Genomic DNA, 14,449 nt, shown 5'->3' on the forward strand with positions numbered 1-14,449 from the left:
AGTGACTATTTTTGCCGTGACATCCGTCTTTATTTTGAAAATGTCATAGCTGATCATCTTGCAAAGTTATGATTTTTGCACAAGATCAAAAGATGTTTTTAAAACTTTAAAAAATTTAATTCTGGTGGTTGCAATGTAACAGTGAAGAAAACAATGAAAACATTTTTTGGTTTTGTGATCTCATTACAGATAAAAAGGTGAGATAAAGAGTCTATGTGTTAAACCCACCAAAACTGAATAATTTTGGGATCGGAATGGGATGATGCAAAATTATGTAGTAGAATGTTTCCTTTGTTTTCTCACTAGGACATTTTACTGAAATATATATCTCAAATTATTTGGGGAGAAGAATATAAATGTGTTCCTCATTTGTTCCTTTATCAGAGCATAAAGCTCTTTCGCATTTGTAAATGTAAGCTGTGCTGCTTATGTTAGTAGACTAGAATGCATGTGTGTAATACAGTTTCTTCATTTTTGCACAAGTAACTGGGCTTCCCTGTTTACTTCTGCACTTTCTTTCTTTGTTGATGACCATGTCATGTTTTGCCCAATAGCAGCTTGTCACAACCTTATCATACACTTGAAAAGGCACAACAGGCCTCTTGTCCCTCTCCAGATGAGTGTTTCTCTTTGTTTTACTGTAGAGTTTAAAAATATTCCTTGTTTTTTACAAAATGCAAACTGCTGTATCATGGCAAGATAAAACCTCTTTATGTAGCACTTTCCTTTCTGTTCTTTCATATAGCTTCACTGTCTTAATATTTTCCACGTTTGAAGCTATCTTTTAATACATTTTTGCCTGAATATTTTTCAAACTTAAGAAATATTCATTTTAGAATATCTTTTTACCAGTAGCTTTACCTCTGTTCTTCTCATTGACAATTCTAATTTTAACTCCAGCTTAGCCATTAAACTGTGTCATATCTCATTTGCTTTATAGACTTAAAATGTATTATGCTTTTTTCTTTAGTAGTACACTGTGATAGCAATGCTTAGAATTACAAAAGTAGTAGTAAATTGAAAACTGTGAGCTTGATTTAATTGAAACAGCTTGCAGCTTATGCTGGTTGTAGTTTGGACTTTACGTCTGGCAAATGTGGTTTTCCATATTTGTTTACTGTGGTTTTAAGAGCTCACTTGGACTCTTTAAATCTTTCTGTCTTATATACACAGATAAACTATGTTTTACTTCTCTCCCTCTCATCAGAACATTAGACTTGTGATTACTAAGGTTATATCTAGAACATGGAAAATTTCCTATGCTCTCCTGCTGCTTATGTGATAGAAGCACAGCAGTGAAGAAAAAAGCTTCTGTTTAAAATGCAACAAGCCACCTTGTGTAAACATGGGTCTAATCATAGATGAACTGTAGGTAATAAGAGTGAAACTTGCTAAATAGACTTTTTGTCTGTCAGCACTGCAGTGATGAGACTAGAGAGCTTAGGAATCATACATCAATTAATTTTAGATTTTTTGAAGAGATTTCTGCAAAATCAGTTTTTCAATAACTTTTTTTAATCAGTATGTGAATTATTTATTGTGCAGATGACAGAACATACCATTTTCAAGCAGAGGATGAACAGGAATGTCAAATGTGAGTTTCTTTGCTGATTTTATTCTTGATACTCGTGTTCTGCTGAGACTTTACCTTGAATTTTAGAAGTGCCAAAACATTTAATAGCAAAATATTACTACCATTTTAGATGGACATCTGTGCTACAAAACAGCAAAGAGGAAGCTTTAAATAATGCATTCAAAGGAGATGATAACACAGGAGAAAATAATATTGTCCAGGAACTGACAAAAGAAATTATATCTGAAGTCCAGAGGATGACTGGAAATGATGTTTGTTGTGACTGTGGAGCACAAGGTGACTCAATTAAGCATATTTCTAATTGGTAAAAATTCTTTGTCTCATGAGAATATTTAAGCTAATGTTTTATGCTTTCACTTTTACTCCTTATTTCACAAAAATTATACACATAGTAGAATATGCTACAGTTTAATGGAACTACTTTAGTAAGATTGATTTGCTCTATGCTTATTGTCAGTGGGGAGAAAAGTACTAAGAAGCTTATTTTTGTCCCATATATTTTGCTAATTGTAGCTTTTGGTTACATAAATAAGTGAACTTACATAAAATATGGTTTAATAATATAAGATTATTTTATTATTTACCTAATTTACCTAATAATAGGTAAAACTGAGCAGCCATCAGAATCATGAAGCATTTTCTTAATACACCTTTTTTCTTGGGTTTTTTTTAGTAATGTTTGACTAAGTGAGCCAGGTAATATGTCTAAGGCTGTGCTCATTTGGAAAAGAATACACCTGCACTGACTATGGTTTGCAGTGTTGGTTTTGTTGATCAATGAATTTCTACTTTAATCCTCTTTAATTTATTTTTTAAATCCTGCTGTTTCCTGTGTTCTTTTATGTTAGAGAGGCACTGCAGGGCTTAGGGTTTTTTGATGCGAAACTGTAGCTGAAAATATCAGATCTGATGCTGTCTGCACTTTATAAATCGATAGTTACTTCCAGCAATAGATATTGTATAAGACGATGGGAAGAGTCAATCCTGCTCTCTTAAAAGGAGAAGAGTCTAAATAACAACTACCAAACCTTTATCAAATAAATAAGTTACTAAGCTGCCTGAAACTTCAGAAATTAATTATTTGTCTGGAAGATGAGGGAATGTTATAATAAAATTCAAAATACCAGGAGAAAAGACAAGCAAGGGTTACTAAGGGAGAGGTATGAGCTTTAGTATCTTTGAAATAATTGAGTGAGAATCCATTGTAGTGTGTGCTGTATGTGTACTTCAGAATCTCTTCTGCTTCACTTAGTCTGAAGTCTGTACTTGAAGTACAAAAAAAAGCCAACCCTGTAAGCATTGTTATTTCAGTTTAAACTGCACCTGTAGTCAGAGTTGAGAATGTGACACTGTTATATTAGTGGTAGAAAAATGCAATTCCTGAAAGGTGTGTGAAGAATGACAAACTAGACTGGTTGAATAGCTCCCTCGGAGAGAGATGTCCTTCACAAAAATAAAATAATTTTAATCTTCTTTTATCATTAAAAAACCCACTGCTTTTGTTTCCCAGTAAAGTAAATGTAAAGACATAAATTATAAAATATATAATTAATGTGCAAAAATCTTATTTTACTTAATAGTATGTTCAAAACTGTAAGTAAGCCAAACTGTAACCTAAAGAGATCGTGTAGAAAAAAAACTCCAGGCCAATTTAGTGTATAAGATGAGATAAAAAGAGCAGGTCGTTTGATGAGGCCCTCAGGCCCAGGGGAATACACATGACGTGCACCCCAGGCAGTGATTCTACAATTTTATAATATGGTCTGTCCAATCCCAAAACCGTTTCACTTCTGTATGCTACGTTTTCTAGAGTGAAATAATTGTCTGAATAAATTTTAATTGTGTGGGTGTTTTCTGTTTCAGATCCTACCTGGCTTTCAACAAATTTGGGAATTCTAACTTGCATTGAATGCTCAGGAATCCATAGAGAACTCGGTGTTCACTATTCCAGGATGCAATCACTTACATTAGATGTGCTGGGAACATCTGAACTTTTGGTAATCAAATTGCTTTTATTAACTTAAAAAAAGTACTGTAAAATACTTCTAACACAAGTGTATTTTTAACACTTTAACAATATGTCATTCCAATCCTGAAAGTTGCCTCTGGATAAACATAATTTAAGAAAGCTTAATTCAAGTTTAATGGAACCTCCTGGAACATAGTGTCCTACAGTAAACTTTTGCTTATCTTAGAATTCAAATTAGTAGAGGCTTCATATTTTTTCTGTTTTCAGGTCTTTTTGCCCTTGGTTGCTCTTTATAAGAACACAGCTGTTTGACATATAAATGTGCCTAAGATTAAAAATTGAAGGACTTGCAAATACTTATCCCATTAATTATTTAGCATTATTTTTAGAAGAGAACTTTAATCCCCAAAGAAAGAAAATGTATTCAGCTTTGCTACACAAAGAAGTTACCTCTTATCAGCTACTCTGTGTGACAGTTCATATGTGTGTTGTTACCCAGCACAAAGTATTTGCCTTTATCATATGAACTGGTGTCTTCATGGATTATTCTGCAGTTACTGGTTCAGGTACTAAATCCCAGCTGAAAATTAGCATCCAAGAAGGTACCTAGTCTATTCATTATCACTGACATAGTAGCAGAACAAGGAATCAGAAATAAGAGATCCCAACTCTCGTTTTCCCTTGTCCTCCCCTTGATGTGGCTAATATGTGTGGGGTCAGTAGCTGAACATATTTATTAAGTGAGCTGTGGATTTATTTTATTTTTACAGCTTGCAAAGAATATTGGTAATGCTGGGTTTAATGAGATTATGGAGTTTTGTCTGCCAGTTGATGAGACGGTCAAACCTAACCCAAGCAGTGATATGTAAGTAAAGAGCCACTACTTCTGAGAAAGGCAAACATTTAATTTAATATTGCTAAGAGGTTGTGCCATTATGGTTTGGACTGGCAGGCCATGGAAGATGTGTAATGTCTTATTTATTGTCTTATAGCCAAGGAGGAAACCTTTTTTCTGATGCTTGTCTGTTTTATTGAGTTTTGTCTGACTGTACCTTCCCTAATAGTAAGGATTATTTTACCAACTCTCTGAATCATGGTTTGTGGGACAGAAACAAATTAGCCATGACTTGTTGGGAACTTTAAAGACACACAAGGATAGGGATTAAAAAAAACAAAGCAATTAATTTTATCCTATTTAAACATGAAATAGAAATTGTAATAAGTTGCACATTTACCTGTAAGATACTGAAAACGTAGTGTTTAGGAGCCACACCTAGGACTGAAGTCTGTAACTGTGTGGAATAAAGACAGAACATTTAACTGAATTCCTCGAAAACACTGAACAGCGATGGCAGAGATACAGCAAGGACAGCTGCCTGCTTGGCTGGATACTACTCCATCATAAAAGAGCTAGTAAACGATGCAGAAACAAACGCAGAAGAATTGGCTTTGGATGAAGCTGATTTTACATTATGTGGACTTTTAAGCATTCTGACAAAACCACTGTTAAACAGTGCAGTTTAAATAATTTTTGACTACTGCTATCAGTAATAGTGCAGATTATTAATACTAATAAATAAAATTACTAGTAATTTTACTGAATAGTAAAGCAATATAATATGAACACTTCTAAAATTTATATTTAAAAATCATTGAATTTGATACCTCTACATATAAAATTTGGGGCTTTTTTATTGAAATGAGAATCTGAAGACACCCTTTTTAAAAACTACAAAGGAATACTATCAAATGCTTTATGAACAAGAGCTATCCATTGATTCAATTTGATGTTATTTGTTAGGTTCTTTTCTTTCTGCCTACTGCATAGTATCTAGGTGATAAGGTATGACTTTGTTAAATGTCTTCTTTGTAATATTGTGTACATTCCAAGAGCTGGTAAGGAGTTATGCCTTTGGGAGGCATGCAAACTCCTGTCCAGCTGTGATGGGAAGAGGAATAGGTATGTGTTATTGGGTATCAACAGCAGAAGTGATAACTCTTATGGATTCAGGTGTGCTAAGTTTTCACCTTTTTTAGAAATGTAACTAAGAGCTCCACTACATCCTCCCTTTTATGGTTGCGGTGAAAACTTGTTTTAAAGGATGTACTTTCACTACTGCAAATTCAAATTCAAGGCCTGGATAGTCTGTACAGAGGTATAAGATTTTTTTTTTTTTTTTTTTTTTTAATCCCATACCTTCCATCTCTTTCCAGCATGTGTACAGCAGTACAAGTCAGGTAAACATAAACCTGCAAGACAACATAAAACCAGCATTGTGAAGCTCTGATGTATCTTCTGTACATGGAGCTGGGTAGTCTTGACCTCAACTACACACCAGAGTTTGGAGGGGAAAATTCGTGGTCTGTCTTTGTATTGGATATTTGATTCATCTTCTATAACTATATTTCATACTTGATATATGAGACTGCATGGTTACATGCATATTTAAAAAGAAAATTATCATAATGAATGAGAACTAGTCTTTCCCAGATCTTATTTCAAATGACTTGCATGTATTTATGGAAATGCTAATGTGTATCTTCTGATGAAAGTTATAGAAGTAATTCATATTCAATTTCAGGAATGCAAGGAAAGATTATATTACTGCCAAGTATATTGAGAGAAAATATGCAAGGAAAAAGCACGCTGACAATGCAGCTAAATTGCATGCTCTTTGTGAAGCAGTCAAATCAAGAGACATTCTTGGTTTAGTTCAAGTATATGCTGACGGCGTGGATCTCACAGAAAAAATACCACTGGCCAATGGCCATGTAAGTGTTGTAAATTTTATTAGTCAAATTGTTTTAAATGCAATATGCATTCATTAATTAAAAATTATTTGAAAATAACATTTGAAACACTGTTCTAAATGCTTGTCCTTTTTATGATTTACTTTAGCAATAACAAAAGAAGATACTAAATAGTTTAAGCTAAGATTGGTTCCAAATACTCTTGTATTTTAAATGTATTAAAATGCTAAACATAAAATCATTCAATAATCTGTTAGTTTTCAACCCATTTGTTTGTTTGCTTTAAAGGAACAGAAGGGATACAATAAGTCTTCAGAGGTGTTTTTAATGTAGCATGTCTGCATATTTTGAAATTACACATTTTAGTTGGTGTAATTTATGTCTTAATAGAATTTCTGCTTCTCTGTAGATCAGAAGAAATAAATGTGCTTTTTCGTTTTATTCTTAGGAGCAAGATGAAACAGCACTGCACCTTGCTGTTAGGTCAGTCGATCGAACATCACTTCATATAGTTGACTTTTTAGTGCAGAACAGGTTAGTGTATGGAGACTATATATTGACATTGCTTTTATGTCAAGTAGTACAAATACTAAATGAATACAAACACTAAAACCGTATTTGCAAACGTAATTTTATTCTTTAAAAATCTTCGAATGAGAGCAATTTAATAATATAGGGTAGGAAACTTAAGTTTAATCAGCTTTCTTCTTCTTTCTTGTTCTCCAACAGTGGCAATCTAGATAAGCAAACCTGTAAAGGTAGCACAGCCCTGCATTACTGCTGTCTAACAGACAACGTTGAGTGCCTCAAACTGCTGCTGAGAGGGAAGGCTTCTATTGAAATAGGTAAAAGGGTAATGTGTACTTCGATTTCCTATTTGTCGCTGCTTCAGATAAGAAACAGTGAAGTCAGAATAAGTGCATTTTCTCCTCAATTGTTTATCATCAATCTGTACACATAATCTTCATTATAAGAAGAATCAATATTCACTGTTTATTTCAAGTTTAAAATTCACTTATACATTACACTTATTTTTAAACAGATTTAGATTTTTAATTGCTGTCTTTTATGTCTAGTTATATACTGCCATTTCATGGCTATCATTTATATATATATATGGCAGGTTGAATTACTACTCCTTGTCGTGGTCAGAGGGTTGATATGATTTGAACCTACATATGAAGGAAAGAGATGAGTTTTAGAGTGTTGATCTAGTCCTTCACTATGTATCTGCAGGTTTGTCTTTAGTAACGGACATGTTAATAGTGACACTGCTCATCATATATTTCTTTTCTTGCTGTAATATAGCAAATGAAGCAGGAGAGACGCCACTAGATATAGCTAAACGTTTAAAACATACTCACTGTGAAGAGTTGGTGAGTATTGTCTTTCCATGTCTGCATTTATAAGCAAAATCATGTCTGAACATTTAAGAGTTTACAATTGAATAATCAGTTAATATATTCCAGACGCAATAATGGTATGCTAGAAATAGTTATATCCTTAGAAATAGTTATAGGCTTTTAAGAAGAAAACTATATTTCTCTTTAAATGCATCAGAAATGCTAAAATTCTTGGGGCCAGGGGACGATTCTGTTTGAGCTATTAGTCAGAGATCCACAAGTAAGATTGCCTCAGTAAGTTTTCAGATGACACCGGTGTTGATCTGCTGGAGGGTAAGAAGGCTCTGCAGGGGGATCTGGACAGGCTGTATTTATTTGTGTTGTATTTGGTACCACAGCTTAGTTCTTTAAATTTACCTGAGTGCAGTAACTTTCCACATTACTGAAATCAAGATTCCTTCTATATGTGGGCTTTGTTTGTTTTTAAATATGCTGTTTAAAAAGAAGTACTGCCCATAACATAGGTGTCAACAGTCATCTCGTTTTTCCTTAGCTTACTCAAGCACTGTCTGGAAGATTTAATTCTCATGTTCATGTAGAATATGAGTGGCGGTTACTCCATGAAGATCTGGATGAAAGTGATGATGATGTGGATGAAAAGCTGCAGGTTTGTATCAGTATTATTTTTCTCAACACGTACATGTGTAAGTATGATGCTCATAATTATTTCAGTAACGTTGCTTTTTACTATGGTGCTTTTTACTTCTGCATGACGTTTTATATTTCTATCACAGTATTTATGTATTCCTATATATTGTATCACCATTCAGATAATAACAGCACTGATGATGACCTTTTTGATAAAGCAGCTTGAAACTTTTAGAGATTCAATTTTTTTCCAGCTGTAAAAATTTTTAGTAATTTACAATTAGAAATCCCTTTCTGGCATGCTCTAAATTTGTATACTTGATCTATTCTTTTCCTTCACTTCCTTCATTGTTGCCAGTTGCCTTCTGCAGTTGAGTGTCCTCTTTTTGAATCACTGAGCTCCATCTGATATAGGAAGGTATCTGCTACTCAGCAGTGAGGTTAAAGTAATGAAGATCCTACTTCACTGCCCATTATTAATAGGTTTATACTGCAGGGACTTCTGAAAGGAGATTGAGGGCCATTAATCACAGACTGTAGTCTGTGACTACATTGAATGCATGGGTGAATACTGCTGTTGCTTAGGATCACATTAGAGTTTTGTTTATAACTGTCAAGCTGTTGGGCTTGTCTTGCTGGTAAAGCAATTGAATAGATTTTGTCATCTTTGCCAGAAAAGATCCTGTCTGAAATTTGAGTTGTTTTAGTCCAGAGTATTTAATGTAAAAGAAAATTTAACCTAAAAGAAGGTTAAGACAATTCAACTGGTTTCTGCTGCTGTTGCACAACCTGGCTGCCTGGTCCTACCTCAGTTTTGCCTCCATTCTGACACACGTTTGTCCCTGTATTGAACTGCTTCGGTTTGGTGAACCAGTGAAAAGCTGAATCAACAACGCAAAACCAGAATTTTCTAGTGGTTTAGAAAGCAGAAGTGTGGGCTTAAACAAGGACAGGACAATGGAGAGGTCAGGGAATGGAGAGTGTCAGCCAGTGAGTGAGGCTGCTAAGCCAAAGTAAGGGTAGGGATTAATGTGTCTGGCTGTCACGTACAGCATTCTGATAAATCTTTGAACTATAATGCTGTGCTATAGCATGTCTAAAGGCCCTACATGATCAACCCAGAGTAAGCATTGAATATATTCAGAGGAAAATTGATTGCTTGTTAGTGATACTCTTGGTGTAAATCTATTCTGCCTAAATGCTATTACTATAAATGGTTATTTTAATTTCATACAGACGGCATGTTAGCGATGTGTTTATCCAGTACTATTTCTGAAAGCACATTTATGTTCTCTGGGCTGTGGATTGTTACAGCCCATTCCTGTAGTAGCTACATGAATTTGTAACTCCAGTTATTTTAATTATGATTTGATAGCAATAATTACTATGCTTGCTCTTGAAACAGGAAGAATAATGCTAAGTGCAGATGATTGCTGTAAATCTCAAAGACAACTAATTAGATCTCATTTAATAATGTACATGGGATGAGCAATGATCCATCCAAGCTGCCAATTGAAGTAATCTCCTGAACTTGTCCAGCAATACTAGTGAGCTAAAAAGAGTTCATGAGAACTTTTTGCTCCTAATTTGCTCTAGGCTGAGCTACAGGTATAATACCTGGATGCAGCTGAGTCTGGGTTTTGAGATCATGATCATCTATTTGGGATTTAGCACTGCTGAATTTCAGATGAAGCTTATGATCTTCAGTTGTTTATTTAGTTTTGAAAATATTGCCAGGCATTTTGATGCAGAGAATCTTTACTTCATCCGATTTGATTATCTATAGAAGTATAGTCCTGTGCATATAAGGATACAATATTATCCTACAGGAGTATACTAGAGGAGAAATGAGAATATGTTAATTGTTTTGAAATGCAGTTCACATTTAATCTTTTTCTGTTTATCTGCACAGTTACTTTGTCTTGAAGAGGACAGAATGTAGGTTTTAGATTACGTATTAAAAGCAACGAAAATGCATTTTAGAAGGCATTTTTTCTTTATAGAAACTAATAACTTTCTATCAACTAATAAATAAAGTGAGTACTACTAATGTGGTAATTATGAATTCTTTTGTTATTGTGTTTAAGCAACCCAGTCCCAATCGGAGAGAGGACAGGCCTGTAAGCTTCTACCAACTTGGGTCAAACCAGCTTCAGCCTAATGTAGCGTCCTTGGCAAGAGATGCAGCGAATATTGCTAAGGATAAGCAAAGAGGGTTTATGCCAAGTATATTACAGAATGAAACATATGGAGCAATACTTAGTGGCAGTCCACCTCCCGTTCAGCCTGCAGTACCTGTTACAAGTAGTGCACCTCCTCTACCTCCAAGGAATATTGGCAAAGGTACTAACAGCGGAAAATACCATTGTATATTAGAGGAATGGGATCATAACTTTTTTAAAAACGTTTATATTTTTAGGCTTTCTTTTACAGTTGTTTTGCACAGGTAAGTATTGGAACAGTTTACCGATGACTTCATTTTATATACTTGAAGTGAATTTGCTCAACCTGTTCTGAGTGATTTTAGTGTACCTATGAGAAAGTGCACAACAGTGTTTGAGAAAACAATACCTAAATAATCTCACTAGAGCTAAATCATTTGTTAAAAGGAGGCCTGCAATTAATTTAGTTCAACAATTTTTTGTTATATTTCATTTTTTCATACTTGAAGATGTTGTTGTCAGAGTTCAGTTTAAAGATACAATTTCAATAGCATTTGTCTGCTGTGAAAATTTGCTTAAGACCTCGAAGAATCAAGAATGTATACAGAACATGAGATTATAACATTGCAAAGTCTTCTCCTAATATATGCTTCAAGGTTGTTGAAATAAAAGTATAAGTGTCATGATGTGGAGACAACCCTAACTGGATGGCTGAAAATTTAACTACCAATTACTGGTGACACTCAGATCATTAGAACAATGTAAAATGTACGTGTCTTGTCCTGATTCAAAAGGGTTGTGTGCTTGCAAAATCTACCATTAATGCTGATGCTGTGAATTTCATTCTTATCTTCGTATGTAATCTGTTTGACCGTAGTAAAGAAGCATAGAGAAATGTCTATTGGTCCTTTTTGTACAGGTCATGCTTGGTGTTCCATTGTTTTAATACCTTTATTAATCCACCAGGTTTCATGGATGCTAAATTTATGTAAAGTTCCATTAAAGAAAAATTACCATTAAACACATGGTTTTCTATGGTGCTGTAAATCAGAATCCATAAGAGGAGATATGATCAGGGAATGTTCCCGGCACACATGGGCTTCTGCCTTTGGGAGCACTGTGCAGAAGTCAGAATGCAAGTCTCCAGACACCAGTGATTGTGTTTAAGATGGCAGATTGATCATCTGTGTAGTATGAAAAGTCAGTTACTGCTCTCACGGGAATGGCTTCAGCATAGAAGTTGGGTTAAAATATATTATTTTGGGAGTAGAAAAACAGAGAACAACAGAACAGCACGGGTTACTTTAAAAGGATAGCATGAGACTGGGGGAAGTTTAGTAGCATATAAAACTTAACCAAGGTGGGATTCCTTTCCTCTAGCACTTTCACATGAACTCTAAACTTAATATCTCAATAACGTTTTTTTATTTGATGGAAAGCAATGTTTCCCCCACCAAACAGGAAAATTAACAGAAGGAGCTGTTAAACAAACACTTTGTTTAACTGTTAGAGTCTACCTCTGAATTAGTAATACAATTGGATAGTTAAAAAGACTTTTACCTTTTGATATTGTTTTAATCATGGCCAACCATACTATTTTACCCACTGTTTGCCCTTGATTAAATGGCACTTTTCAAAGAGTGTCGTTTTAATTTCATTCCCAACCCCAGACTTCTTGGCACCGCTATAATACAACTCATGCCAGGAAGACATGCTGCCTGCCTTAGATTATTAACTCATATTCTTTACTCTAGCAATGTATTAGCCTATTAATTTATATTCTTAGTTAAAAGCTATACTAGTATCATCAGTCTTAGCTTGTTGTTGATTGGTGATGTTGTTGATATTATACTTACGGTGTATTATTACTCCTTTATCCTCATAGCTTTAGGCAGTTCTCCAAGTCTTCTGAACCTTTTATGCTTTTCCCTGCAACCTAATATTTATTCATACCTTACTCTGTTTCATCTTTTCTTAATATGATGCTCATGTGCAGAGTAGGGAGAAGTGGCATAATATGTGCAAAATGTTGGCCTTTGTGTGCAAAATATTGGCCTTGTGAAGAAAACCTGTAGCGTGTTTTTATGAAATGAGGAGGCAGCTCTTCAGCCTAAGAATGGAGTCATTAAGAAGGCCCTGAAGAAGTCATACTTTGTAACTGTTTCACAACTAGTTACTATAGCTTCTTGCTTGGGTGAAATTCAGAATTACAGTTTTACATTGTTTCCAAGTCAAAACTGATGTTTTGCTTTGAGTGAGCAACGTGTACTAATGCTCGTGCGGGCGTGAGGTCCTTTTCTTGCAGTACCTGAGAAAATTGCAGGTATCAGTCAGAGATTAAAGAAGGTAGCAAGACTTGCCTTGTGTCTTCTTGTTGAGAAACCTCTGCTTTTTTAAAGTGTTGATGTATTCTAAAATAATGACTGGAGACAAATTTCACTTAGGTAAAATATTAGAAGTTTCTGGTTGAAGTCTTGCTGAGTAATTTTTACACCAGACTGATTTCTGCTCTGGCTTTCCAGCAGGATGCAGTGGTTCCTATTGCTGATTATAGTGGTCTGGCTGCACCATTTCTAAAAGCACGGGTGTGAATATTAACACTTTGTGCTTAGGGTAAGCAATAATAATAATACAGTATTTTCCTCTCTTTTTAGTTCAGCCTTCAGTTCTTGGCAGTGGTATTCAGACAATTTCTTCATCTAATGCAATGTGGAAGACAAATTCTTTAGGAGTGGAAAGTATAAGCAGGCAGAGGTCTTCATCTGATCCACCAGCTATTCATCCCCCTGTGCCGCCATTGCGTGTAACATCTACAAGTATGTTTCCACTTTCCCCTGTTTTCCCTTCTGCTGTATCTAATCATAGTTGGCTTATTTTTCCATTTCCACAACTCATACTTCCTCTTTTGGTGACTGTAGCTTTGGCCTGTCATTCCCATCCAGTAACAAACTGTCTTCTCTGATGTTCCAGTGAGGACTGTATGGTGTAGTGCAGGGTCAGCAGGAAATACCATCTATTACTAAATCTAAAGAACTCATCACTTTATAGTTTCAATGCTGCATTTCTCACTAGTTGTAAAGGTGAGTGTTACATGTAGACCTGGGACTATGTCTCCACGTTGTGCTTGATTCTTGCAGACCGTTGGAGTGCAAAAAGTTGTTTTAATGCATTGCCAGCTGCTGTTGTGGTGGTTTCAATAGAAATTTTAATTAATTGCTAAACCTAATGTGAAGTTAGTTGTTAACAGGATTTTAAGAAAAGATGTTCCCCTAAATAAAATTTCTCTGATATTATTCATTCAGTTACTTTTTCATAAAACACAAACTGAAGCCTTGACTGAGCAAATAATATTAGCACTTTAAATATATTCTGATCTGCTGTTTTCAAGAATATGACTGACTTTGGTAAGAATTTTCTTTGCTTGTACTTTAATGGTAATTGAATTTAAGTTCTTGTGAGCTCTCTGACTTTGACTAGGTGAAAAAAAAGGTAAACCTCTTTCCAAAGAGGTCCTCCTTCCAATGGAAGGATTGCATTCTGTTAAAGGTGTTGATTGCGTGTTGTAAAGCATTTTTCTTAAATGGGGGTAAGTCCTGGAACAGGGAGAACCTGTGATGAGAACCTGAGAAACAAAATGGTAAATAGAAGTTTAATTCCATTTTGTTGTTGAACTTTCCTCTCTAGATGTACTTTCTCCAGCGCCACCACCTCCAGTGGCAAAGACAGCCAGCATTATAGAAGCTCTGAACCAGCAATCAAAGCAGCAACCAGCTCCTCCACAAACTAAGCCAACCCCACCACCATTGCCCCCACAACCTCCGAGTAGAATCTCTCAAAGAAAGCCTATTCCTGGGTAACTGGTGTCCTTTTAGTATTTAATATGCTTCATCATTGTTAGCAACTTATCAATTTTATGATATATAGCATACAAGTCATCTATAAAGCATGAATACTTCTGCATGCATACTTCTGCCAGTCATGT

The 14,449-nt window shown here is 35.0% G+C and overlaps 1 protein-coding gene across 2 annotated transcripts in view; it reads left to right on the plus strand.

The window, feature by feature from the left end:
* The window catches only part of ASAP2 (ArfGAP with SH3 domain, ankyrin repeat and PH domain 2), a 63,368-nt gene that overhangs the window by 38,831 nt on the left and 10,088 nt on the right, over positions 1 to 14,449 (plus strand). Inside the window, exons 13-24 of one of the 2 annotated variants that reach the window (XM_039384878.1) lie at positions 1,546 to 1,594; positions 1,704 to 1,870; positions 3,458 to 3,591; positions 4,334 to 4,428; positions 6,146 to 6,335; positions 6,763 to 6,848; positions 7,044 to 7,159; positions 7,623 to 7,690; positions 8,211 to 8,324; positions 10,393 to 10,648; positions 13,122 to 13,283; positions 14,152 to 14,320. In XM_039384878.1, the coding sequence (XP_039240812.1) occupies positions 1,546 to 1,594; positions 1,704 to 1,870; positions 3,458 to 3,591; positions 4,334 to 4,428; positions 6,146 to 6,335; positions 6,763 to 6,848; positions 7,044 to 7,159; positions 7,623 to 7,690; positions 8,211 to 8,324; positions 10,393 to 10,648; positions 13,122 to 13,283; positions 14,152 to 14,320 (1,606 nt within the window). The remainder of the gene's footprint in view (positions 1 to 1,545; positions 1,595 to 1,703; positions 1,871 to 3,457; positions 3,592 to 4,333; positions 4,429 to 6,145; positions 6,336 to 6,762; positions 6,849 to 7,043; positions 7,160 to 7,622; positions 7,691 to 8,210; positions 8,325 to 10,392; positions 10,649 to 13,121; positions 13,284 to 14,151; positions 14,321 to 14,449) is intronic. The other variant, XM_027713392.2, reaches the window with a different exon arrangement.

This window comes from Pipra filicauda, unplaced genomic scaffold (assembly GCF_003945595.2).
Source record: "Pipra filicauda isolate LSUMZ 115617 unplaced genomic scaffold, ASM394559v2 scaffold383_size682061_pilon, whole genome shotgun sequence".
In the NCBI taxonomy this organism is placed as follows: domain Eukaryota; kingdom Metazoa; phylum Chordata; class Aves; order Passeriformes; family Pipridae; genus Pipra; species Pipra filicauda.